The sequence below is a fragment of the Falco naumanni genome, chromosome 16, assembly GCF_017639655.2.
Source record: "Falco naumanni isolate bFalNau1 chromosome 16, bFalNau1.pat, whole genome shotgun sequence".
NCBI classification, from domain to species: domain Eukaryota; kingdom Metazoa; phylum Chordata; class Aves; order Falconiformes; family Falconidae; genus Falco; species Falco naumanni.
The window spans coordinates 2414272-2441662 of record NC_054069.1 but is presented as its reverse complement, the minus strand read 5'-3'; the positions used below and the strand labels follow the sequence as shown (position 1 = coordinate 2441662).

Here is a 27391-nt window from a genome sequence, read left to right as displayed (position 1 = left end):
TGCTCTTTGTTCTCATTTCTCTGGCAATGCAGCGCTCGTTAGTGTGGATGAGTTGAAGTCTCGCTGGGTCTGGGGGAATTTAGGGTTTTTGGAAATGATAACCATATTTTTCCTGTTCACTTAGTATGTGTTTCTGATTCCGTGTAGAGATGAGTTGGGGTAGTGCAACAGTGTATCTTTTTTGGTGATTATATTGATAAAGTCATTGATTCCTCTGTCTTCTGCTCTTCAAGCATCTCCTCCAGAGGAGTAAGGGGAGTAATTATTAGAGGATGATTTAAGATTCTCCTTGTTAATACACAAAGTCTAATTTAATCATCAGCAACTCGTTTAATCGGTTGATGCAGAAAACAAAGATTCAGCCGACCCTAATTCTCTTTTAACTGAATTTCTCATTTCAGTTCCAGAAGCTCCCGACCGACCCACGATCTCCACAGCATCGGAATCATCTGTCTATGTCACGTGGATACCACGAGCAAACGGCGGCTCCCCCATTACGGCCTTTAAAGTCGAGTATAAACGCCTGGGTCGAAACAGTGACTGGCTGGTTGCAGCTGATAACATTTCTCCTTCCAAGCTCTCTGTGGAAGTTCGGAACTTGGAGCCAGGTATCAAAAATGGATCTTTTCTTCACCTCAGCTGTTGTTGCTGTTGTCAGCGTTTAGATGACTGCACTCCTGCTGAGAGTCCTGCAGCTCTTCGGTTGTTTCATTTTAACTTCTGCTTGGATTATCCTGTTTCTGGTTGGTTAGGCGTATTTTTCTTGTGTGGAATAGGAGCTCGTTACATGAATTTGAGTTGATGTCTGGCTTTCTAAGTGGAAAAAAACCCACCCCGCCATAATTTAATACTTATTTGTGTGTAGAGGAGGGTTGTGTATTATTGCTATTTTTAACTTAATTGTCCCAGTAAGCATACAGAATGCAAAAAGAGAAAAATGCATTAATGGAAAAATGTCTGTCCTGACTTCTTCCAGCGTCCAGCCTGAAAGCTGGGGTTAAGGGTGCGAGAGTAGGGGGAACAGATGATGACAGGTATCTTCTGAAGCATCTTCTCGGTGCCCACCACTTTGTGGTTTACAGAATACCTGAGCTGATGGAGGCATCTCCATCTCTGTGTGTTAATAGCCTTTGGATTTTTCCAGAGTGAATTTCCCTCATCACTTTTAGAAGCTGTTTATATTTCTGATGTGCACATTAGTCTGTGGCAATGAGTCCTATGTTTTTTCTAATTGGATGTTGTGCAAAAAGCGCTTCCTAATCTGTTTAGTCTCTCCTTGAATCCTGTTTCTGGTACTTGTTTTGCTGCAACGTCTACTTTCTTTCACTTTTTTCCCTTAAAAGGAGAAATGTATAGGTTCCGTGTGATTGCTGTGAACAATTACGGGGAGAGCCCACGTAGTGCAGCATCCCGCCCTTACCAAGTAGCTGGATTTACCAGCCGGTTTTCGAACCGCCCTATCACGGGACCTCACATTGCTTATACTGAAGCCATCAGTGACACTCAGATCATGTTAAAATGGACGGTAGGTATAATTGTCTCCTCTTCTCACAGTTGCAGGCCAGTTTTTACTGCTGTGGCTCTTAAAAGTCAAGGATTAGGAGCTGATTGCGGAGTAGGGAGTGGTGGTTCCCCCCTCTCCCCCCAGGACTCGGAGATGATCTTGCTCCTCAAGAGGACTAAGATACTTCATGATTTTATGGTAGAACTGGGTAACTTACTGGACCATATGCCCCTTGAGCCCTTTGCCCCCCATTTCCAAACCCTTTTTTTTCTCCTTGGAGGCAGCCCTGTCAGTCGTTTGCTGCCTTCTGTGCTGTCTCCCAGCTTCCCTCCACCTCGCTCTCCCCTTCCAGCTCCCTGGGGATGCCGTGCACCACCTCCTCGGGTTACACCAGATGTAAGCCCAACTGGCAGCTCCAGTGAAAGGCTACAGCCGCCTTGGTCCACCTGCTTTGGCACAGATATATCAAGAGGCACCAGTGGGCTTAACTCTGTCCAAACCCCTGTTCGTGCCATGAGTTGCGAGCGAGTTGGCTTCGTTTCCTGCAGTTCCTGCTGCTTTTGTCAATCCAGGCTGTGATAGCTGGAAGCGGGCGCTGGGTTTGAAACCCGCCGTCTTCCCTCGCATCCAGTAGAGGTTTCATGTTAGAGGAACGTTTTGCTTTCCCCTGTTACCTCGTCTTTTGTAAACAAGCACTTTAAAGTCCTTATTGAAACCCACAGAAATTCTTTGCTCTTGTTTTGAAATCTAACCCCCAGTATACTTTGGAGGATTTAACGTGTAGCATTCCCAGTGTTAGTTTGCTCTGCTAGCTCAGCCTTAAGAGATGTTAAGGATAATAAACTTAAAATAACCTCTGGTTCCTCAGGAGGCTGCATAACTTAAAGTAAAATATTACCGAGCTGAATTTTAGAGTGACCTTCACTCTTTCTGAAGTGAAAATGATCTTAACTTTTCCATTTCCATTAATCACGCGAGCTTTCAGACCGTTCATGGTCAAACCCTAATTGATGGTTTGGAAAGTGATGTGGGAGGAAAGTGTCAGCCCCAGCTCGGTCTCTTGTCACTGTGCTACCCTCATTTTTTCAACTGCTCGGAGGAGTTCAATGGCAGAGCACTCTCCTGCAACCCTGTAAGAACTGGTACTGAGCTCATCTTATCCGTGTCTGTAAATCCACGGCAATTGATGATCCTCTTTCTGTTGGAGCCTCTGTGCAAACCTCCCCCTACACCTTGCTTGCACAACCTTATTAAAAAAAAAAACAACCATATTTCAAAGTGATAAGATATTCAGTGATGACAGCTCAGCAGGACTCAATTAAAATTTTTCTTCTCTAACGCAGTCTTATAAAATTCTCTTTTAGTATATTACATCAAGCAACAACAACACACCCATCCAAGGATTTTATATCTATTACCGGCCTACAGACAGTGACAATGATAGTGACTACAAGAGGGATATCGTGGAAGGTACGCTGCAGTAAACGCGTATTAAATAACACTGCTCGACGGGGAGGAACATCATGTAGCCGTGTTGGCTGTGTTTATATGAAATCTAAACTGCTTTTCCCAAACTAAGTCTTTACAGTATATTTCACAGAAGTAGCTATCTCAACTACGTAACGTCAAGTTCTGCCCACACATGAACTTGTTTCTTCCTTCTCAAGCCTTCGCTACGTGGAAACTTGAGAACTAAATACTGGGTTTAAGTTTGTCTTGTTACACTGCTGCAAATCCTTAATGTAGGTCTATTTAAGCTGGTTTAGCTTAAAGTAGTTGAGTAAAGAGAAAGCAGTGTAAATGAGATTTAACCCAGGGTAAGCTCATCTGTGTTACAGACCATACTAATAACTAGCTGGCTTTTAAAATGATTTATCCCAGCACGGATTTTCAAAGCTAGGCAGTACCTTGTGTGTAACTGCCTTTCTCTCCTTTTACCTTGTTTAATTGCTTATCCTACTATAAGTAAGTCACTTTTAGCCTCAAGTGCTGTAGTGCGCTGCAAATGCAGGTATGTTTGTGCTTCATTTTGCCTTTTAGTCAGGTTATTTTTTCCCCCTGTTCATATTAGATCATCATTTTCCTGGAAGAAGTTATTAGATAATGTCTGTATTGGTCCAGAAGTGGAAAACCCTTTTAAAAATATTTTACTTAATGTTCTTATTACTTGGGCTGAGTAAACGTAGTGATCTCATTCTGTCCCGATGACGTTAATTATTTCCCCCCCCCCCCCCCCCCCCTCATTTATTTCACTTACAAGAGGATTGGGCCTTTATTTTGAAAATTTTCCCTGGCTAGACAATACTCCACATAGTACTTTGATGCATGACATAAGCTTTTGCACACTATAAAGCTATTAAAGATCCAGAGTTTCGGCTCGGAGGATTGCTTTAAAGAAGCTTATGCAGTCTGCACCTTCATCTGCAAATGTATTTTAGCCTTTGCTAGACAGAACTTATGTGTTTATAAATCTTATACACTAAGCAGTTAGTTGTTTAAGTGGGCTCCACTGTGCTGTGAAATTAACTTGTTTCTGATTTTTTTTTTTTTCCAAGAGTGTGTGTGTGTGTGTATTGAACTCTTTGTGGCAGTCTGAAACCATTAGCAGCTGCTCTGCTCTGCCAAAGCCTGGAACAGAAACTCATTCGGTGGAAATATTTAAACTTAAACTTTTCTTTACTGTGCTCCCTAAATTAGGGTTTTGGGGGTGGGTGGGGAAAGAGAAGAGTTATTTTCAATTAAAGTGTGATTGGAAGCATTTGATGTGAAATATGTAGAGGAGCATGTGACTTAAGGTATTTCTGCCATAAATCACTTGTTCTTCACTTTTTCCCCTCTGTTACCTTTGAATTAATCTGTCTGTTTTTTGACAGGGAATTTTATCTTGAAATGACTGCATGAGTTGTGGAAAAAGTGTTGTGATGCCTGTATTAGCGAAGTGCTTGCCGCAGGCTTTCCTTACTGTTTCCTGTTAAGTCTTGTCTTTAGAGACATTCAAAACTCTGCAGAAAACTTTTTTCTTACAAACGCTGCTACAGGCAAAATCAGATTTTATTTAAAGGAAAAAAAAAACCCAAGCTAAAAGGTTGACTCGGATGGCTCCTCAGTATCTTTCAGCAGCTTTAAGCAAAAGCAAAGCAAAATCAGTCCCATCCTGCACTGATGGTCTGAATTTCTGTTTTGAGGGTCCTGGAGATTGAATTTTAAATGTAAATGCAGTCTGATGTCAGTTGTTTAAATGTTTTTCCTTGCTAATGGTGCACGAAGAGGACAGTTAAAGTGCCTGTACTGATTCCAGTTCCACTAATGGTTTGAAGCGGAAACCTAAAACCTGGTGTAGTAATTACCGAAAGGAATGCTTGGGGGTGGGGGTGCCGGGAAAACCGAGTATGAATCTTGGGAGAACGTGCGATTTAGGGAAAGGCTGGTTCTAGCTTCAGCCAGGACTTGTCAGCCCTCACTTGGGACGCTCGGCATGTGAGGGATGGAGCTCGGAGCGTGCAGTGCATCCTCTCCCCAAATCCCGAACCGAGGTGGGATCCTCATGGGTACCCCCTGCCCTTTTCTTGGCCAGGCAGGGGTATCTGCACCTGGGCTTGGGTCCTGGAGAAGTTTGAACAGAGTCATGGTGACAGCCCCTGCCAGCCGAGCAAGCTTTATTTTTTTTATTAATACTTAAATCAGTAGGTGGTATGACAGTTTCTTAGAAACAGTGGAAACAGTTCAAGGTGGTATTTTCCAAGAGGGATTAAGAGCGCTCAAACAGTTAATTAAACTCCCTAAAAAGAAAAAAAAAAAAAAAGAGGGGGGGAGGGGAAGGGTCGCTGTTTATTAAAATTTGTCACAAGCCTGTGAAAGTAAAAACCGAGAGTGATTTATATTGAAGTGCTCAGTACTTCAGGAGGGTGTCTAAATGAAATGTTGGCCAGGAGCCAGAGATGACAAAACCGTCCTATTAGAGAAGATTGCTTGGCTTGGGATCCTTCTCTGCAGGGGCAGGCAGTGCGAGAGACAGCCACGCTGTCTAATTTTGTTTCCTAGTATGTTTAATAAAATGCACGTTCAATTATTTGCGGTTTCGGCTAAGTTGAGCAACCCAGATGTATCCTTCCTGCAAAAAACGGGTGGCTTCAGTCGGTGCCTTGCATCTCTAGGGATCCTGCAGGATGGCAGACTGGGAGAGGGTCTTAGCACAGTGAAGTTTTTCCCTTGTCCCAAGTTAAATCTATTTTCTGTGTCAGGTTCTCCTTGTTACTTGCCCGATGTAAGACAAGTAGTTTGCATAACCCATCCTAAACCCACCCTTTCAGCAGTTTCATATTTAAGATGCACAGAACTGCTGTTGATTTTTGAACATACAGATGCTGGAAACTTGGATATTTTTTGAGTTTAGTGACTTCTGGTTTTTGTGGAGAAAGATTTTTGAAAAAAAAAACATCCAAAATTGAAAATACTGGGGGAAAAAAAAAACCCAACCCACATTTATTCATCAGAAGGTTCTTCTAAGAATCTATTTTGCAGCGCAATGTGAGTCTTATGACGTCAGTTAAGTCCATAAATTGTTGATAAGGACTGTTGTGCTAACAGAAAAAGCTGCAATACCCCTTCATTTTAGAGAAGGACGCTGTGATATACCTAATTCTGGGTCATGTGAGTAAATGAAACACAGTTGATTTATTTTTTTTTTCCTTCCCCCTCCCGCCAGGTACAAAGCAATGGCACTTGATAAATCACCTGCAGCCAGAAACATCTTACGACATTAAAATGCAGTGCTATAACGAAGGTGGTGAAAGCGAGTACAGCAACGTCATGATCTGTGAGACCAAAGGTGAGCACCCAAAGAGCGCGTCTGCTTGCCTGCCGGACCGTGTGAAGGTGGTGGTTTGTGGCATGAAATATCTGCTGTGTTGAACAGGGTTTTTTTTCAGCGCAAAAGTCAGCTGCAATGAAGACCATAATTTTCTGGAATGTTTTGGAGGATTGTTTTGTCTTCCGAAGCTGGGGTTGTTTTGAACATACTGAAACTGATACCTTGTACTCCCGAGAAGGCCTCTTAGCAAAGCTCTGCAGATCTGCCTGGCCTAAAAGATAGTATTGTTGTTCTGGGTTGCGTTTTATTTTTTTTTTTTTCCCCTGCTATGCTGATAGCCTCTTCCTAGGAGACAACCATGCGCTTGAAGATGACAGAATTGATTTGTATGTCTGTTTTATGTCTTTGGGGCTCTGTGACACGTTGTATAAGTGCAGACCGCAGCAATTGATGGTTATGTTGGCTGCCTCCATCGCTAATCCTGCATGCCTCTGGCACAAAGTTTGTACTGTTCTCTGGAAGTGTCAGATATGGCAGTCACATTTATTTTGCGAAGAATTCCTGTCTCCTTTAATCTCTAAAACCAAGTAAGGCTGTAAAGGGAAAATGCAGACAGTAAACTTCAAATGCATGCTATGAAAAAATGTTTTAAAAAAAAAGAAAAAAGAAAAACGCTCTCTAGGAGCGGAAGCATCAAAATTTAGCTAAGTTAATAGCAAAGCCTTTGAAAAGAGGGGCTGGGAGCTGCAGGGCTTCAAGGCAGCACACACGGTTGGTCTTCCTCCTGCAAGGAATTCAACTTTCTTCTCTAATTTTAAAGTTGGCAGGATGTAATCTGTCATTCTTACTGAGTCTTCCGTAAAATGCATCTCCTCCAGGCTTGTGGGGTGATCCAGCTTATCTAACATATCTGTGTGGACGTGCTTATGTGTCTCTGACCAGCTTTGCTCCTAAGCCAGGCACCTCTTGTAGGTTTTTAGTGTCAAATGAAATGAATGTGTGCTGAAAACTAATGTAAATTTAATTCCTGGGTTAAACTAGCATCTCGTTTTCAGTGATTTTGCTGTTCAGCTCTTAGTATCTTCAGTAGTAGGGTTTTGAAAATGGGGTTAGCAGGGTTCACATCAGATAAAAGTAGGTCATCTGGCAGTGGTTAGGCGATAGAAATGCATGTTGCGGTTTTTTTCCTGACCTCAGAAGTGGAAAGATTTGTGCTCTTTCAAGTTGGGACTTTGTGCAGTTCTAGCCATGCGTATGTCAAGTTGCTCGTTAAAGTTTCGAGTGACCTCAATGAGAGGGTTAGCAAGCTGGATAATAACTATTTGCCTTGGAAAATGGTTATTACCCAATAGTAGTTGGCCTCCTCGTTATGGGTTTTAATATTGACTTGGAAGCTTTCTTTTTGAGGCATTAGGATTCTAACTCGGCAGGTAATTATTTCCATTTCATAGTGAAAACGCACTTGGAGGACGCATTCAGCAAATGTACCTGTACTTGTCTCTCCTTTCATCCAGTGAAACGCACGCCGGGAGCTTCCGAATATCCAGTGAAAGATCTGAGTACGCCACCAAATCCCCCCGACCGGGTTGGGGGAAGCGGAGCTGGCCCTTCCCACGGCCCCGTTCGGAGCAGTGACATGCTGTACTTGATTGTGGGCTGCGTCCTTGGGGTGATGGTCCTTATTCTCATTGTTTTCATTGCCATGTGCCTGTGGAAGAACCGTCAGCAAAACGCCATGCAGAGTGAGTTATTTTTGGTTTCCTTTCATCATGAAAATATTATTGGAGTAAAATTAGTAACGTTCATGTTATATTTTATGAATGGGAAGCCGTTTCCTGTTTTAAGCCAACTGGCTTTTATTTAGAGACTTGTACTTTCTAGGTGTGCTTTAGGTGAAGATTTGGATTTTTTCAAAGCAGCAATGTCTCCATTTCTTTGTATTGATACTCGCTGCCCTGCTGCATTGCTCTACAGTTTCTGTAAAAATAAAAAAAATGTGCTGCAGTTTCACCCAAAGCACGGTGTGTGAAATGTCCGGGCAAAGTTTCTTCAGTTTATGTTTAACTTTAAGCGCCTGCATAGGTTTCTGCTGATTGCAGTGGCAGAACTCGTGTGTAATCATAGGTACTTGTTAAAACGTGGAGACTTGGACCTCGAATCTCTCCCGCTCTCGTGTGTATCTGGAAAGAAAAAGAAGTTGCAGCGCTTGGAGGACAAGTCCCTTGCTACCTCTCAGTCCCTTCATGCTACAATGGAGTTCAAGTCTTTTATAGAGGTGTTAGTAAGGAAGATCTGTTCGTTTGCAAGTAGGAGCCTTGAGCAGATGCGCTGGAGCTTAAGCACGCTTTGCAAGGTGCTGTGTGCCCACCAAACGATTTGTGCTAGCAGCATCTCTTCACTGATCTTTTCTGTTGGTAATTCATAAATCAGCCTTGTGCTTTCCACAGCCTGTGGTTATTTTAAAATGTCCTGACTCCTTGTCAGAGAGATACGAGACAAGAATTCTTGCAAAATAAGATAGTGTCTTCAACTGCAGCCCAGAGATATTTTCTGGCATTACTTCGTAGCAGATGGCAGAGGGTCTATTGGTTATACAAATGGCCCATTCTTGGGACGCTCTTCATGGGGGCTGATGTCAGCCGAGTCCTTTCAGACCAGCATTCCTGGTCTGTTCTCCTGGATGTTGCTGTTTTACGTTTCTGTGTTTGTATGCTAAGCACTTAGACATTACAGTTAACGTACATATTACAGTTACTTTACAAAGGCCTGTAGAAAGAGAAAATTAAGTTTCTTTAGTATCTTAGAGATGCTCGTTTAACTTCTCCTTTGGCAATAATTTTGGTAACAATGTTTTTGCAGAATATGACCCTCCTGGCTATCTGTATCAAGGGGCAGATATCAACGGGCAAATGATCGAGTACACGACCTTACCCGGCACAAGCAGAGTCAACGGCAGCATCCACGGAAACTTCATAAGCAACGGCGGCCTCAGCAACGGCTGTCCGCATGTCCATCATAAAGTTGCTAATGGAGTTAACGGGATCATGAATGGAGGAGCTGGACTGTACCCAGGGCACACCAGCTCCCTGTCCAGGACACACGTGGACTATGAACATCCCCACCATCTTGTGAACGTAAGCTCTTACACCGGGTGGAGGGCTCAGCCCAGACCTTGGGATTTATTCAGAGACTGTAGAAGCACACTTAATTTGGGTGGGGGAAATACTCATCCATTGATAACAGCCAGTTCCACTAAATTACTTATCCCAGAGGAAGCAACTGGGCTGATATTTCTGATACAAACATCATGGTTTTCATTTGAGAGTATCAGATGACAGCAAGAATTCCACTTACTCTGGGAAATCTGCCTCTACCCTCCTCCTAACAGCATGTAAGCTCTGAGAATGCTTCAGTACTAGGCTGAGATACTTTACTTGTACATATGGTATTTCTCAATCTTCAAGTTAAATAGATTTAATTATAGCTGCTTATTCTGCAGCTTTATGGATCACCCGTTTTTTCCCCCACCTGTTTCAGATCTGTAACTCTAAGCAATGCTATTAATTATGGCAAAGCACGAATGTAGCAGGAGGTTCCATAAAATAAAATGCCCCATACATCTTGAAGTGCAGCAACGTAATAACGCTGTCTTTTTTTCAGTCCCTTGTTTGTGACTGTTGAGAAGGGCTAATTTTTTGTTTTGAAATTTAAAATAAAATTAAAAACTAATTTAAGTCTATGATCCAGCCTTTGTATGCTGTGGAAAAATACTTCATTTGCTGAAATGTGTCCCGTTTCCAAGAGAGAATAATGATTTCATTATTGTCTATGGAAACAGATGGCTTGCATTCAGACTTACTAAACTTACTCAAAACTGTGAACATTGCCCAGGAAAACTGAAAGAAAAAGTTCAAAAGTCTGAATAACCCATGCTGTTTCTGGAGCAAAAAAAAAAAAAAAAAAAAGGGGGCTATTGTTTGTGTTAGTAATTGAACACAAGCACTTCATTTTATTGAACAACAAATTAGCACTTGCACGGTAGTTGCCACTTCAGTTAACTCCAACTTTAAGTCCAGACCAGTTGGTTTTTCACCTGATGCTCTCTTTGGTCTGCTTGTCTAGCAAGTGCCACTTTTTTGTTGCTTTCAAGAGCAACCTAGGAGCAAACCGTGTTTTTTTGGACCAGTCCAACCTCCCAGTGGGTGAAACTCTCCAAAAGTCTCCGGCCATACAAGCCCTCAGGAAGGGAAGGTTTTGCAGTGCTTGAAGGCTGGTCTGTGAGAAAGCCTGGGGGCTTGCACTGGTGTTTTGTCCCTCCTGTTTTTATTTTTTGTGGGGGAAGGAAGGAAATAAGGCACGTGGGGACACAAGTCTCGGTGCTCGGAGCTCCTCTGTGCCGCACGATGGGACCTGCAGTGCTGCTGCCCCGTTGCGAACGGTTGACTGGGTTGAGTTTTTCTTCTCCCCCCTCCACATTGTAGAAAGTTTGAGTCACACAATCTCTTCCCACGTAGAAGGACCAGGACTGGCACACGGGTGAGACAGTGCAGAGGAACAGGATGTTCTCATCTTTGTTAGGACTCTCTTTATTGTTTCATTGATTGGGCTAAATGAGGAAGAGAGAAACTGGCCAGGATGGCAATCAAGACTAATCAGGCGTTTCCTCAGTGCTCCCTATTGCACTGAGAGGCCTCCAAAACTGAAGGGTAAGCCCTGTGTCTGCAGAAAATAGGGATTGTTAGAAGTTACCTACCGCTTGGAATCTCAAAAGCCAGGTGAGCTTTCCCAAACGGGCTCCCCTCCCGAAACACGGCGCAGTAGCCCAGCTCCGCAGCGCCGTTTTCGAGCGGCTCCCGCATCAGTGTCCGCCTAGTCTTTAACAATGAGGTATGTGTTAATCTGGGCATTTTTACTTGCTTGTAATGGCCCCTTCAGCCAAAACCAACAACACAAAATCCCTCTCACCCAGAGTCATTGCTGGCTAAGGAATTACCCCATCTGTAAAAATATTAAATGTTTCAAAAATCAGTGTAGCGAGGTAAACTGATCTAATCGGCGTAATTACAGGAAAGTGGGATGGGTTTATGTTTGTGACATCAGCCCTGCAAATTTAATACTCTGTCTCCCCAAACGGGCACAGTTTGCTAATGAACAGCAATTTGCTTTCATGTCTGTCATCAGTGTTAAAAATAAACATATTTACAGTGTGTTTATTAAATTAAACCTGAGCATATTAAGCTGAAAACAGACCAGGGAAATTACCGCATACTTGTCTAAGCTGCAGTTATTTACTTTTCTCTGACACACATGCTGGCAAAACCCCTCCACTTGACTTTGTATAATAGCTCAGTGTTGCCATGCCACGTTACAGGGCACGGATCTGAAGATTGATAAGGTGATTAGAGTTTGAAAACGAAGCGAGGGGCTTGGGGTGCTAGCTTGAGCTGAACTGCCTCCTCAGTGACTCTCATGTATGTTTGAATAGTGATTGATTTCTTTTTTTGGCTTTTTTTTTTTTTTAATTAATCCTTCCTTGCTGCAGGGCGGTGGGGTGTACACAGCAGTGCCGCAGGCTGATCCCTCGGAGTGCATCAATTGCCGAAATTGTCGGAACAATAACAGGTGATGTAAAACTGGCACAGAGGCAGGACCTTCACGAACAGCAGCCCTCGCTCCGGGTGCTGTGTTAAAGCTGGGGCAAACAAAAGCCAGAGAGCTTGAGCGCTGGCGGAGGGGACGGAGGAGCCCGATGGCAGCACATGACGTGGAGAGCAGTTGGTGATTGTCTGCAGGGTGGAATAAAACGAATTATTCAAACCCCAGAGCGTGTTTTGCTCAACATATTCCTCTGCCCTCTAGGAAACGAGGCAGGTTGGGCGCTGGGGTGTGTGGGGTTTTTTTTAACCTTATTTCCTGTGTTTTCTTCAGGTTTGAGATAACAAAATCATTCCATATGGAGTTTGTCAAATAGGATTTAATTGGTCTTCTGTATTTTACATTTCCTGCCATTCTCTTAAGAACACGAATGAACTACGGTCACAGCTTTGCTTTCTTTGTAAAACGTGGGGTTTGAGGTTCTTCGGGAGCAGTTTGGTCAGCCGTTGTCGGTGTGGGATGAGTTTTTTGCGTGAGAAAAGGGATTCTTGCATAGAATAAGGGAAAATCTGTCTTCTGCGTTGTAGATGTGAATCTGGATTTTTATTAGGTTTTTCACTTTTGAAAGTTTTAAAGAATATTCTTCCAGGCTTCTGACTAAACCTCTGGTTATTTTAGTGACTAAAAATAGGACTGAAAGTCAGACGTGCTGGACTGCTGTGAGTGGTAAATTCTGGATTTTTTCAATCATACTCTGAATTTTCTGTCTTACTGAAATTGTCAACTGCCTTTAGGTGTACATCTGGAGAAGCTGAGTTGAAATTAAGCTGTTGTTGAAGGCAGAAAACATGGTCGCTTTATTTTCATGCTTTTACTATTTAAAATATAACAGGCTTCAGATTCTTCCTCCTTCCATAAATACACGTGTGGTAGCGTGACAGAGATGAGCTGCTACTCCACAGGTGGAGCTGGGCACGCTTTGGACCGGTGTCGTGACTGGTCTCCGGGGAAGAGTGAGCTACCGTTCCCTTACAAGCCAGTTGTCTGTTTTCAAGGCAGGCTGTGTAACAGCAGTCATCAAGATGTGTACGACTGGCCGTAATTTGGAACATGCTGTATGTGTTATGCCATAATTAAGAGCTTGCTTTTCCATTTTAAGCATATTTATATTTTTAATTGCTCTTTTTTTTTTTTCTTGAGAAAGCAGGGGGAATGGGTTCCATCCTCCGCAACTGTACTGTTCCTCCCAGACGGGTCATCAGCAGGCTCTGAACTTTGAATTTTCACATCCCTGTTCTATATTTGACTGCTTGATAGAGAAACAAGTTGTCCTTTACAGCTGCCTTACCCCAGAGGGGACCATTAACCTCTGTTTGGCAGGAGAGCTGCACAGCCGGGACCGCTCCGTTCCCTTCCTGGTGCTGGGGGAATGGGAGGAGGACATGGGAGAGGGGAATGGGGGCGACCAGAAACGTGCCTGAGTATTACACAAGGGGCTGGGGAGCTGGGTGGACAGCCAGGGTGAGGAGGAGGAGGAAGAGGAAGGCACGGTGGGTTAGGGCAGTCAAGTCGGTAGGTTTTTGGCAAGTGGGAATTTGGGGCTGGAGTCTTCTCCCCACCTTTGCTAACCTTGCAGCTACCTTGCGCGGGTCTCCTGCTGGTGCAAAGAGGACCCGTGCTTTGTCCCACCCTCCGGTTACATCCCCTTGTGTACTGAAGCCAGGCAGTTCCCCCTGCAAAACACCCCCGTCGTGACAGGGGGAGGGAGGTTCGAGTGGGAATCCCTCTAGCAGGGCGACGGTCTCTGGCTCGTGAGCGTTTCAGGTGCGCGTGGCCTTGCTCTTTACGCTCCACCTCGGCACCGCTAATTCCTAAATGAGCCGATTTCCGCGGGATGCCTGGAGTTGACTGCTAAATTCAGCCCTAATCAGCACCGTTTGAATTGTGACCACGTGCAAATGAATCCTAAAGGTTTAGCGTATTTAATAGCTGGCTACCGTGGCTGTTTTCAGCAATAGCCATCTCGGAGCAGGTTTTATTATTACAGCGGTGAAATCCCTCGGTCTTCTGTTTAAATTAGCACTTCATGCTCTCGTAACTGCTTGTGGAGGCTTGCCAGAGGTAGAAGTTGCTGAAACACGGATACCCGCTCTGCTATTGTGGACAAAGCCAGTGAGATGAGTGTGGTTTACACTTGTTGCCTTAAGATTGAGAACCAATATTTTTTATTTTTTTTCTTCCAAAAAGAAAAAAAAAATATTTTTTTTTTCTTCTTTTTCCACTGAAACTTCCTCTGCAACCATCAGGTATCTAGAAATCTGTTTTGTTGCAGATCTCTCTTTTGCAGATTTGCTGTATTCTGGACGGAAATCTAAACTACACATTTTGAATAAAGCAGTATTGGTCTGGTTTTCCAGCTTTTTAAATCTAAATCATGCAGGTGGGGGCTTCTAAGTTGGTTTACAGTTTGGTAGGATTTTAGCACTGCAAATTGGTAGAAAATGTGTTTTCTGCAGCAGGGATTTTACAGCGCTTTTCGTGCGCACTCTGCTCTGGGTATACCAATGGCTAGCTTCCATCAAAATGTGGTTATTTAAGCTTAAAAAGCTGAACTGCTGTCTCGAAACATCATTCAAGCCCATACGGTAATACAAAGAACTACACCAACCTCTGTATCTTTAAAAAGAAACCCCCATAAACATGTAAAACCAAGCATTTTAAATGGGTTCCTCTAAGATATTTTTTTTTAAATAATAAGTGAGTGCAGTCAAAACCTCTGCGGAAAGAAATGCAAACTAATAAATGGATTTGTTTGAAGACCAAACAAATGTTTCATGTGGATTCTTCAGTGGCTTCTGTGGTATTTTGGTACTTGGAATAATGATTTTGGAGGCAGTTATGGGAGTGGAAGGACAAAATAGGGGAGCGAAGGTTGAACGTGAAGCTCGGGGCTGCTCCTCGCAGTGTTTGGGAGGGGAGCGAGCTCCCCAGGGCGATACCACAGCTGCTGGAGGGATCCCCCTTCTCCCGTGTTTTGGCTTTGCAAGTGAAACATCTGCCGCAGGGGAAACTTGCTCCAGTTCTTCCTCTAGAAAGTTTATTTGCCTTGTTTGTGGATGTTTTGTTGCGCTCTCAGTTCTGGCAATACTGATCATGGTTTTCAAGTGAGAGTCTAAACGGAGGCTCCAAGTGAGTTTGTAGGATGACTCCCTTGAGCGTGATGTTTTCATGCATCGCCCTGACCTTTCTAATGGGATAAAAGTAGTTTCTGGGGCTTGGGCAGGACCTTGCTGTGATTGTCAGGCTTAGTGTCTCCCGGTTTTAAATCCATCCGAGTTCAGTACTGTGGTGCTGAGGGCTCAGCTGCTACCAGAGTAGGCTCTGATGGCTGATACCCTGGCACTGACGATGTCAAAGTCTGTCTTCCTCCCTCTTTTCAGCAATATAACGGTCAGCTCTGTTCAGTTTTGGGCCAGAATCACTCTAAAACCTGCTGTGGTACTAGATAAGCTAGCACCTCAACAGCCAGATCCCAGGGATCTGGTTTTATATTTCAAAGTGCCGGCCCTTGGGTAGCGTCCTAGTAATAACCAGCAACCTGTAGCAAGATCCATTAGGCTTGTTACCATGAGCACAACAGGTGACGCAGAGATACAAATTCAACAGGGGGAAAACAAATGACCGATACAACGCAGAGCATTTTTTTTATCAGCATATAAAATCCTTGAAGCCTGTCAAACATTCGTGGGAGCGTTTCGGAGTGTCCCTAGCTGGCGGTGGGTTTGAGCGCTCCCCGTCCTTATTTCAGTGCCTTGCTTTTATCTGCGGATCCACCTCCGTTCTGCGCCACAAACCAAGGAGCGTTTTGGGGGGGGGGCGGTTTCCCGAAGTTTATGGCAGCTTTACAAGTGAACCTTTTGGGGGAGTTATGGTTTTGTATAAAACCACACTGAAGTGTGATTTTTGGGCTTTCTTACGTAGGAATTGCTTATATAAATGCGCACGGAGGCCACGTTGTTCACGGGCCTCCAAACACTGTCAGCATTTTCCCTGCGTGCTGCAATGGTATGCATGTCTCTTAAGGTCCAGCTCCTTTTTGTTTAAAGGTTAAATAGCTTGGCTGTAACAATTGATTTAGCAGTTTAACCTCAATTCCACAGCTTTACGCACATATTATAGGGCCACAATCTGAGTTACACAGCAGAGGGGGAGTTTATAATATTGCATACATTTTTCTAATTTGCACTCGCTCTGATAACGCTCAGTATTTATTTTCCAAGGTACTTAAGTTTGCTGTTTGGGTTTCAAACTTGAGCTCTTTTTCTTGGCAGTGAAAATCTTGTTTTATGGGGCTGCCTTGATGGAGAAATGGACTCGCAAGTCGGGTCATCGGGTCACAATCAATGGGGGAAGCAACCCAGAGAATGTTTTGAATGTTTTCAGCTGTCTGTTGGGAGAAAAAAAAAAAAAGTGCTCGATCCTTTTCTTAATGTCAGGATTGATCCAAAAATACGTATTTACAAGTGATTTGGCAAGTGCTTTGACTGTTGATACAGTGAGTGACATGTGGTAAAGTAGTTAAAAATCGCAGTTCCTCAAGATAAGTGGTGGGAAGAAGCAGCTCTGTGTAACCTCACCTCGGCTTATGTCCCGTCTGCAGGTGTTTCACCAAAACCAACGGCACTTTCAGCAGCAACGCGCTACCCATCGTGCCCATCGTAGCACCTTATCAGCAGGACAGTTTGGAGATGAAACCTCTGAATCACCACGTCATGGTGGCCATGTGCTTGGCCTCCACCGTCCCAGAGTGCAGCGCCCGGCTGGAGGAGGACAGCAAGGAGAAAGCGGAGCAGCCCTCGGCCCAGCATCCCTGCTGTCGAGAAGGCATGAACCGGCTCTCTGTGGATTACGCGGATGGTAAGGCATTCTGGAGAGGGCAGCGCCCGGCTTTGAAGCCGGGAATATTCTGTAGGACAGCTGTAGGGCGCTTAATTTATTGCAGAGAAGCTAGTAATTAAGCCCACAAAAGACCTGGCTTTTCGAGAGAGATTAAGCGTTCCGCCTTCCCTATTGTGGAAAATGGGAGCAGCGGTGCTCAGGTGCCTGCGGCTGTCATGCCCTTCGTGATTGATGCCTCTAAATGGAGCTCGTGGAGCAAACGCGCTCCAGATAACGAGGCTGTGACTGATTTATGCTGGCTCGCAGTTGCCTGTACCTACCGCGCACCCGAAACTGCTGAAATGCTACCTGATGGAGTTCTACCCTAATGAGCAGGCACCCGTGACGGCGTAGAGCCACCCCACCGGCGTGAACAGGCACAGAGACGTAGGTGCGAGTTGGGCTGACCAAATCGGTGTGACCTGTTTGATATCGGCGCCGCCGGCGTGCTCAGGTGGAGCCGGCGCTCTGAGCGCTGCCTGATGTTTCGTGCCTGGTACAGCGAGGATGAGCCTGAGCTCAAAGAGCAGCACCTGCCTTTATTAATCTGGGTTTTTGGAGCTTCCGGGTCCCTTGAGCTTAAAGAGGAGATGATCTTAAAAAAAAAAAAAAAACCACAAAACAACAAAAAACCACCCAAACAAAATGAACAACCACCCCCCAACCAACCCTGCTTTTGCTTTGCAGGTGACAACTGTGTGCTGTCGGAAACATCGAACCACATTTTGAGCTGGAGTCCCCTTATTCTGCAACCTGTTTCGAAGGACTGTAAGGAAAAACCAGGATGGAGTTCATCCAGAGTCACCTTAAACGGTTCCGGGGACCTTCCGCAGCTCCAGCTGCAGGAAACCTGAGGAAGTGACCGTTGTCCCCACTTAACGCCAGTAACTGCACAGCACAGTCGCTGAAAGGGAGTGATGGAGGGATGTTAATTATAACAGAGAGAGTCACTATTTATTTTTTTGTAGTAGTGTCATATGAATGTATCTTGTTTTTAAAAATGGTTGCCTTTTTATATTATTTATGCCTTGAAATTCCTTTTTTTTTTTTCCCCCCATGCACCGCGAAACTAGCCTGTTATGTGTAAAAGAAAAAAACAAACAAAAAAAAAATTGTAATAATATAAAGAACAACAATGGGAAATACAGAGTGTGTTTTCTGTGGCGTATTACCAGCATGAGAAGAGTCTGATACAGGGATTCAGCAAAGCGGGTTTGATGCTTATGACCGATTGCTGCTGCCTCCCTGGCAGCCTGGCATCGTGGTTTTCTCAAACCTTCCTTTCCATGAATGCCTCCCGTCCTCTTTTCGTTCCTCTGGGAAGAACCCGCTGGGTAAATAAGAAAATAAATAAGAAAAAGGAACCTCGGCTGAGTCGGGACGGTGTGGCTGGAGAAGCAGAGCTCTGTTCGGTGACTTTGTGCCTGTAGGTGCTGGATAACTCCGACGTTTGCAGAAACGGGGATGCAAAGCCAGCCAGGCTCACCTTCCCGCTTGCGGAAGACAAAATGCGGTTCGGCTGCACTCCTGACTCCGTGGCTCGAGGGAACGGGCTTGCACAGCCCCTGAAATGAAACAAGGCGCGTTGAAGCGGCTCCCGCTGGCCCTGTGCGCGGCTGTAAGAAACCTGCTTGCCCCTCGGAAACAGCATGATGTAGGTGTTGCCACGTTAACTGCAGGGTTTGGGTGGGTTTGGTTTTGGCTTGTTGTTTTTTTTTTTTTTTTTCCTTTCCAAATTTAATCGGAGTAAATAAAACAAACCGGTGCTTGTAAAGCACTCCATCCCCCCCCCCCCCAAAAAAAAATCAAGAGCGCATAACCCCAGAAATGAGACGCATAAACTACAATTACGGCTGCCCTGAGGCGACACATATGCAGCCACCTTTTCATGGAGCGAGTATTTTTCTAGCCGGCGCCGGCCGCGGGGCTGGGAAGGGAGGAAGCGACGCGGGCCTGGCTGGAACTGCCGCAAACCCCTCGGGGAGCAAAGGCGCTACAGGTGCAGCGAGCCGCTCCGCGAGCAGCGGGGGTTTGGGGGGCGATTTCTGCTCGAGGGGGGGGGAACCGGCAATCTGCTTTGGGCACAGCATCTCTTTGTGGGCTGTTCTAAGTGTTGGGGTGGTGGGCTTTTTTCCCCCCCCCCCTTTTGATTGGATTATTTATAAATACATTAATTTTTTCGCCGTTCTTTTTTTAGGGTTGTGCATCCTCCCGGCCAGAGCTGCCTAATTGTGAAGCTCGCTGCAAAGCCTGTGCTGGCACGCTGGACCTCATGCCGTGAAACCCACGGGCTTCGACTGCCACCTACCCTGAAGCCGCTGCAAAACCCTGCTCCTCCCTCTTCATTTCTCTCCTCCTCGCCTAAACCCGACCTCCTCTGTCCGCGCCTCACAGAGTGGCTTTCTCCTCGCTGGATTTTTCCTTTGCCAGACCGGCTGCGAGACTTTTCCCCGCTTTCCCACGGAGATTGGCAGGCGAGTGGTTGGGTTTGCCTCTGGCTGCTCTGTTTTCCCCAAACACTCGAGATTTAACCACTTTTTTAAACAACCTCGTTTCAATCAGACCCTGCATGTGCTCCCCTTTATCATAGTTGCGTCGTATAAAGACACTATATTTTCCTGAGACGCTGTAATATTCCTTTGAAAATGTTGGGTATTTGGAAGTGATGTCGGTTTTGCAGGGTTTGGGGTAGGGTGTTTTATTTTTTTGGGGTGGTTTGATAAAGAAGGTGCTGCTGCTTTGTGGAAGGAGCGGGGATTGATACTCCCTGGAGTGAGGTTGGCTCTTACCAGTTGATATTTATTAACCAAATCCAGGAGAGAATGGTCAGAGACGCTCTCATGTATCTCACACACCAGGTGAGGGGCAGGGAAAGCCAGGGACAGCTCGAGCCTTTCCTTGGACCCTGCCTACCTCCGTGCTTGCACGGACATGAGGAAAACCCCTCACTAATCACTGTTTTTAACATCCTGCGCTTTGGCCTGAAAATGAGGAGTTTGGGGTGAAGATGAGGACCCCTCCCCCACACCACCCAAGCTTTCTGCCTGTCTTTGTACCGCATGGAATTTGCCAAGGTCCCAAATGGGCATCCGTGACTGCAGCCGACGCAACCCTTAGGCTGAGAGCGGAGCTTTGGCCCTTGAGGCTTTTTTTTTTTTCTCCCATTGGTTAGAAAATATGGTTTTTTTAAGCCTAAATATTTCTTTTCGCTCCAGAAGTAACTGAAGTCTCAAGGCTGAGCTGGAGGGACTTTCACTGGGTGCTGGCAGGCCCATCCCTGTGCTTGGGCTGCGCTGCTTTTTATAGCCAGCTGACCCAAAAATGGGAAAAACCTGGGGCGAGGTTTCCGGCAGAGCCTCCCGTCTTCCTTACCACCTGGCCTGTAGCACAATTTCACCAGCGCTCCCTCCTTCTCAAGATGAGGAAAGCTTTCCCTTCCCTTCCCCAAGCCAGCTCCACCCTGGGGAAAATCATACATCTTCTAAAATATTATAAAGAAGTAAAACCCCTTTGCCACCAGCCCTGAAATTTTGGGCTGGGTCTGGATCATGGATATTTTTCCAGCTGCTGAGTTACGACTCCAGCAGTGTCGCAGGAGCCAAGACGCATCCGGCCCTTCCCGGCTTTATTAATGCCATTCCCGGCTTTATTAACGCCATTCCCGGCTTTATTAACGCCATTCCCGGCTTTATTAACGCGAAGGGATGCGGCACAGGCAGGCGCTGCTGTCCCGTGGCGCGGACCAAGCGGAGGAAAGGGATATAAAGGGGACCAGTGGGGGAGCGGTCATGGTGTCGCGGTCTCGGTGATGGTGACATTAACCGGTGGGTCATCAGTGGGGTCCGGCGGTGCTGACAGTGGCTCTGCAAGGTCTGGGAGAGCCCCCAGTGACACCAGGTGGGTGCTGGGTCATGGGGGCAGGTGGCTCAGCCCTTGGCTTGCCCCGTGGGTGCCGTTACCTGCTGCTGTGCCAGGGGCTGGCAGGTCTCCTGGTGCCGGTGCTGCTCCATCCTCTCTGCTTGCGGCTGTTTCGGCATCCTCCGGCGCGCCCACCGGCTCCTGGGCCCCGGGACTGGCCCTGGGTGGGTGGGGGACGGACACGGGGGGTCTAACCCCCTCCAGCACCTGGGGGTGCCAGAGCAGTGGGGCAGGGGGCTTTGGTACTCACGTGTGGAAGAGCAGGTCGTGCAGCCCTGGGGACGGACAGAGGGGGGTGAGATGTGGGTGTCTGGGGTCCCACGGGACCCCCCTGCCCCTGGCACTCACGTGGGAGGGTGTCCCGGTGGCGGGCGATGCAGCGCACGGCCAGGAACGATGTGGCAGTGGCCACCAGCATCCCTGCCACTGCTGCCCCTGTCACTGCTGGGTAGGCCTCGAAGGGGGGCTCGGCTGGAAGAGAGTGACTGCTGGTCAGCCCGGCCCTCCCGGGGGTAATTAACGAGGGTAACGAGGCGCCCGTGTGCGAGCTGTGCCGAGGGAGAGGAGAGAGCACGGCAGGCAGCAGGCTCCCCAGCGCAAGGCCTGGCAGAGCCCGGGAAGGTAGAGGAAGGTGGGAGCCTGTGCCTGTTCACTCTGAAACCTACTGATGGCTGCTCGCACCTGGCTCCTCGGCTCCACCGGGGTGCAAACGTCGCCCTTCTCCACTCAAACCCTGCTCTGCCCACACGGAGCAGCGTCCCCTGCCCACTTCACCTGGCGTCTGCACCTCCGAGGGGTGCCCGGCTGTCCGGTGGTTGACGGCCAGGATGCGGAAAGCGTAAACCACCGCCGGGTCCAGCCCCCCCAGGCGCCGGTTGCGGGAGTGGGGCTCGATGTCACCGGCGGCCGTTTCCCAGGGGCCGGGCACCCGCCGGCGGGGTCTCCTGGCCTGGCGCCGCTGCACCACGAAGCCGGTGAGGTTGCCGGCGCCCTGCGTCCGCCACTCCAGCCGCACCTCGGTGCGAGCCCGCAGGTACCGCAGCTTGCTGATGGTGACGTTGGGGGGGGCCGGGTACCCTGTGGCGAGACGGTGCCCAGCAGGAGGGGGGTAACCCCTGCCCCGGCACCCCCCACCCCTCCCGGGACTCACGGTCCACACGGAGGCGGACGGGGAGGCTGGCGGTGCCCACGGCGTTGGCCGCGGCGCAGCGGTAGATCCCACCGTCTGCTGGCCACTCGACGTCCTGGACAGTGAGGTTGACCCACTCTTCTCCCCGCTCCAGGTGGTACTTGGCCAGCCCCGGCGTCACCTCCCGCTCCTCAGGGTCGTACCAAGCCATGGTGGCACCGAGACCACCGCCGCGCTGCCGGCACGCCAGCCGCGCCTCGCCGCCCTCCAGCACCGCCACCTCGCGCCTCTCCGCCTCCAGCCGGGGGGCTTCTGCTCGGTGAGAATGGGGGTGACGGGGATGCGCGACCTCCCCGTGAGGGCACCGGGGCACGGACGCGGCTTACCCAGCCGCAGGCGGCACTCGGTGCCGGTGGCCCGCAGCGGGTGGGCGGCAGCGCAGATGAAATCCCGGCCCCCCAGGCTGCCGTCAGCGCTCAGCACCAGGACGGTGGTGGAGGGCGCGGGGTCACCCAGGGCTCGGCCCCCAGGGTCCCGCCAGTGCAGGGTGACGGGTGGCGTCCCCCCCCTCCCACTGGCACCGCAGCATCACGAACTCGTCACCCTTGGTGGCTGCCGCTGCACAGGAAGGGCCGCCGGCCGGGACCCCTGCGGGATGGAGCGGTGTCGGGGTGGGGTGCTGGGGTGCTGTACTGAACAGCCCCCCCCAAACAGGAGACCCCAGGGCATGGGGGGGCTTCGCGCCCCAGCTGGGCTGCGGGCTGCCCGTTTTGGAGCAAAGACAGCGTCACCTTGGAGCGGCCGTGGCACGGGGGTCACCGCGGCTCGGCTGTGCTCGGGGGGGGGTGGGAAGGGGGTTTTTGGTGGGGGACACGCGCACGGACCCGTCGTCACTCACACAGGGTGGTCCCACAGGCAGCCCCCTGTGGCAGTGCCGGGTGGGAGGCCAGGCAGGAGAAGGAGCTGCTGTTCCTGGTGGCTGCCCCTGACTGGATGCTGGTGGCCATGGAGAAACTCATCCCCATCACCCCCTCGTCCTCCTCCTGGGGGCCCACCCAGCGCAGCCGTGCCGGGGGGAAGCCCCCCAGCCAGCGGCACCGCAGGGCCACGTCCCGCTGGTCACTGGTGGCCAGGGCAGAGCAGCTGGGGGTCCCGGCTGGCGGATCTGCAGGGGACCGTCAGCACTGGGGTAGGATGGGGGTCCCCCATCTCGACCCATGTCCCACCCCAAATCGCCCCTCACACCCACATCCTCACCAAGGAGCCACGTTGGTCCATCTCGCACCGGGGGGACCTGCCGGGCCCCCCTCCCCCTGGGGTTACTTACAGTAGACGGTGAGGACGATGGTGGCCTGGGTGCGGGTTTGGAGATGGGTGTTCTCGGCCAGGCAGGTGTAGGTGCCCGCCTGGGCGCGGGCGATGGCGGCGATGACGTAGGTCTGGCCGGTGTGGACCTGGGAACCGTTGTGGAGCCAGATGTAGCGGCTGGGGGGGTTGGAGGGAGCCAGGCAGCTCAGCACCACGTCCTCCCGCTCTCCTGCTGAGAAGCCCCCCTGTTCAGGGGAGAAGGGCTCCACGCTGATGGCCGGCTCGTCGGGGCCGTCTGCGGTGACATGGGGTCCTTTAGCCACAGGGCCATCCCCACCGAGGGGACACAGCCCTGCCCGGGGCATCTGCTTGCTGGTGGGAAACCAGGCTGTGAAGCCTCCTTAGAAAGGGCGCACTGTGGCAGGCGCGAACACCCCGCGATGGGTGGTGGCCATGGATGTGCCGTGGTGCGTGGTGGCCACAGACACGCCATAGCGGCACAGTGGCCATGGCGGCACCATTGGTAGCAAGGTGCGTGGTGGCTGTGGACACGCTTTGGTGGCATGGTGGCCGTGGACACATCCTAGTGGCACAGTGCTTGGTGGCTACGGGTGGGCCACAGTGCACGGTGGCCACAGACACACCTTGGTGGCATGGCACGTGGTGGCTGTGGACGTGTCATGGTAGGCATCACGGTGCCAGGGTGGATGTACCATGGTAGTTATGAACGTGCCACGGTTGCAAGGTGCTTGGTGGCCCCGGACTAGCTACGGTGGCATCTGCAGCCCTGAGGATGTCTCCACAGCTGGTACCTGAGACCCCCAGTGTGGGGCCGCCCCCCGGGAAGGCAGGGCCGAGCCCCAGGGCACTCACAGACGATGTCCAGGTAGACGGGCTCGCTGGTGTGGTTGTTGACCGCGTTGCGTACGGTGCAGGCGTACCAGCCGGCGTGGCTGCGGTTGGCGGGCGTCAGGTGCAGCTCTGCCCCGGAGCCCCCCAGCCCCGCGGGGGGTGCTGAGGGACCCCCCCGGGGCTCGCGGTGCTGCCAGGAGAAGCTCAGCGGCTCCGTCCCCTCCCGCACGGCGCACGTCAGGGCCACCGCTGTCCCCTCTGCCGCCGCCGCTGCCGTCGGCCGCACGAAGGGCTTGGAGACGGGCACTGGGGGCACCGAGCTGTGAGCGGCCCCCAACGACACCAGCCCCTTGCTCCCTGCTGGGAGCCCCAGATCCCACCCACCCCACCCAGGGGGGGTCTTTCCAGCCCAGAAGATTTATTGGCTAGTCAGGTGCTGTAGTGGCTAGTGGGATGGCTAATGGAAATGTGTACGGGCTAGTGGTGGGGTATCCTGGCTGTGGGCATGGGGGCTAGCTGGAGCAGCCAGGCGTGGGCTAGTGGGACCAGTTAGGGGTTGGTGGGATGAGCCAGGACAAGGAGATGGGGATGACTACGGGGGTGCTGTGTTGGCTAGCGGTGTGCTGTGTTGGCTAGCGGGCCGCTTTGCTGGCTGGTGGGGCTCTATGTTGGCTAATGGGGCACCTCATGGACTGCTGCGTGCTCGCTTGGCTAGTGATGAGCTACTTTGGCTCACGGGGCACTGTGTGGCCTAGCGGGGGTGCGCTACATTGGCAAGCAGGGTGCTTTGTTGGCTAGTAGGCACCATGTTGGCTAGTGAGGCTCTACATTGGCTAGTGGCATGCTCCGTTGATTTGTAGAGCCCTTTACTGGCTAGTGGGGCTCTGCGTTGGCTAGTGGGGCTCTGCGTTGGCTAGTGGGGCTCTGCGTTGGCTAGTGGGGCTCTGCGTTGGCTAGTGGGGCTCTGCGTTGGCTAGTGGGGCTCTGCGTTGGCTAGTGGGGCTCTGCGTTGGCTAGTGGCATGCTCCATTGATTTGTAGAGACCTTTACTGGCTAGTGGGGCTCTGCGTTGGCTAGTGGCATGCTCCATTGTCTGACAGAGCCCTTTGTTGGCTAGTGGGGCTCTGCATGGGCTAGTGGCATGCTCCATTGATTTGTAGAGCCCTTTGTTGGCTAGTGGGGCTCTACGTTGGCTAGTGGCATGCTCCATTGATTTGTAGAGACCTTTACTGGCTAGTGGGGCTCTACGTTGGCTAGTGGGGCTCTGCGTTGGCTAGTGGCATGCTCCATTGACTGACAGAGCCCTTTGTTGGCTAGTGGGGCTCTGCCCTGGCTCCTGGTGTGCTTTGTTGACTAGTGGGGCCCTCGATTGGCCAGTGGCAGACTCTAGTGGCTAGTGGGCGAGGGGATTCTTCGCTGCAAGGCAGGGGACCGCGGTGGCCAGGTGCTTACCCAGGACGCGCAGCAGGACGGCGGCGTAGCCCACGCGGAGCTGCCCCCACTCCGGGAACAGCCCCTGGCAGAGGAACCGGCCCTGGGCGCCCGCCCGCAGCTCCCGCAGCTCCAGCGTCCCGTTGCGCAGGGTCACCCGGCCCAGCGTCCCCGTGCCGGGGGCCACCACCACCTCCTGGCCCGAGCCCACCGCCACGGCCCGCGGCGGCCCCGAGCCCCCCGTGAAGCTCCAGAAGACCACGGCTGGCGGCGCCGATGCCGCCGGCCCGCAGCTCAGCTCCACCACCCGGCCCCGCACCCCCGTCACCGTCCGCTCCTCGTACGCCGCCTCGCTGGCCGCCAGCAGCTGACCTGGCCGAGAGGTGCCGCGAGTTGGTCGGGTCTCTGCTGGCTCCACGCTGAGGGGTGTTTTTGGGGGGTCAGGTCTGTGCTCACCCCCCGCCAGCGCCGGCAGCAGGCAGAGGATCCAGGGCCCCCTCCACCGCGGCGGCGCCCAGCCCCGCTCCATGGCGCCATGTCCGGCACGCAGCCCGCCGCAGAGTGCCGAAGCAGGGCTGCGCTCTCCCTCCAGCCCTCCTCTCCGGTTACCGCTGGGTAATTAGGCCCGGCCCTGATTAACCGTTAATTATTTATAAACCTGCCTTCGCGTGGGCAGCCAGGGGCGAACCCAAGCCTGCCGCTCGCCACGGCCCCTGCAATCTCAGGGCTGAGGACGGGCCCGCTCATCGCAGGAAGAGCAGCGTCACCTCCTTCCCTCCACGGCGGCAATTTATGCCCGAGTGTTCCCCCCTGCTCCCAGCAATTTTTTTTTTTGTGAAAAGAAGGGGGAATATGCTGCCCCACCCCCCCGCTGATCGAAAACACAGGGGTTTGGAGCCGGGGGAAGCCGGGCGCTCGGCGGCGAGCGGGGTTTGATATTTCATCTCCCGGCTCTCCACCGCGCCCCGGCCCATCAAACATTCATGGGGGGCGGCAACGCTGTAATGCAATCCCTGGGGGGGCTGAGGTACCCCAGGGGGAGGATTTTGGGGTGCAGGGGCCACAGGAACCCACAGTGTCCCATCCCCAAAGCCAGTATCCACCAAGGAAGGGCAGCAGCCAGAGCAAACCAAGCTTGGGAGGTGGCAGGACACAGCCCCACAACTGAAACTCCTCTCGAAATAAAGCACTTGCACAAAATTACCCCACATTATTATTTTTTTTTTGTGGGCTAGCATCCCTCCTGGGGAAGATGATGTTCACACCCTGGCCCCAGGGCAGGGAAGCAGTTTGGAGCGCTGATAACATGGGGGGGGGGGGGGGCAGGGGGGAAAAGAGATTCCCAAATATAAAGAATATAAAAAATTTCTGGCCCAGGGCACCAGCGCAGGATGAGGCCCAGGTGCTGTGGGGGGAGGTGTTAAAGCCTGCCTTGTTCCAGCCGGCGCGCCGGGGGGGATCCGGCAATGCCCGGCGAAGTCCCCCCACCGCATGGCACAGCCAAAGCAAACAGCAGAAAATTTCCTGCCATCTCTCACTCACCACCCACCCCCCCCTCCCTGCTGATTCCTTAATTAGAATTAATTGCTAGTTAAAAATTACAGATGTGAGATTACCTGCAAAGAGGTTTTTTGGGCTTGAAGTGCCCCAAATGGGTTCAAACTGGGCACCGGGGGGGGGGGTTGCAGGGCCAGGGTTCGCTCCCCCCTCAAGCTGCTGCCAGGCGCCTCCGGTCGCGGCTTCTGCCCCGTTTCTGCCCGTACAGGTCGGTTTGGGGAAGAAACTCAAACAGCCGAAGCCGGGGGGCACTGGCACATCTGCCAAACGCCACCTTTGTCAACACTGACCTCATAAAAATCCTTCTGCAAGTAAAATAAGTGATAAATTTTAAGGGATTTTGGCAAAA

The 27391-nt window shown here is 50.4% G+C and overlaps 2 protein-coding genes across 2 annotated transcripts in view; one reads left to right on the top strand and one right to left on the bottom strand.

Moving 5' to 3' along the window:
- Positions 1–19469, top strand: part of CDON (cell adhesion associated, oncogene regulated) — a 56484-nt gene extending 37015 nt beyond the window's left edge. The window contains exons 12-21 of the mRNA XM_040616185.1: positions 402–608; positions 1344–1525; positions 2869–2974; positions 6210–6332; positions 7829–8056; positions 9174–9448; positions 11857–11936; positions 16570–16826; positions 17535–18501; positions 19045–19469. Coding sequence (XP_040472119.1) covers positions 402–608; positions 1344–1525; positions 2869–2974; positions 6210–6332; positions 7829–8056; positions 9174–9448; positions 11857–11936; positions 16570–16826; positions 17535–17701 — 1625 coding nt within the window. The 3' untranslated portion in view covers positions 17702–18501; positions 19045–19469. The remainder of the gene's footprint in view (positions 1–401; positions 609–1343; positions 1526–2868; positions 2975–6209; positions 6333–7828; positions 8057–9173; positions 9449–11856; positions 11937–16569; positions 16827–17534; positions 18502–19044) is intronic.
- A 1081-nt stretch (positions 19470–20550) lies between these two features.
- On the bottom strand, positions 20551–26843 carry VSIG10L2 (V-set and immunoglobulin domain containing 10 like 2). Its single transcript, XM_040616210.1, is given in 13 exon segments — positions 20551–20719; positions 20807–20925; positions 21016–21040; positions 21114–21236; positions 21540–21842; positions 21916–22206; positions 22281–22461; positions 22463–22542; positions 22793–23059; positions 23222–23497; positions 24076–24360; positions 25507–25857; positions 25942–26843. Coding segments are annotated over 13 exon segments (2460 nt in total). The 5' UTR covers positions 26015–26843; the 3' UTR covers positions 20551–20633.
- Between the last annotated feature and the right edge of the window lie 548 nt (positions 26844–27391).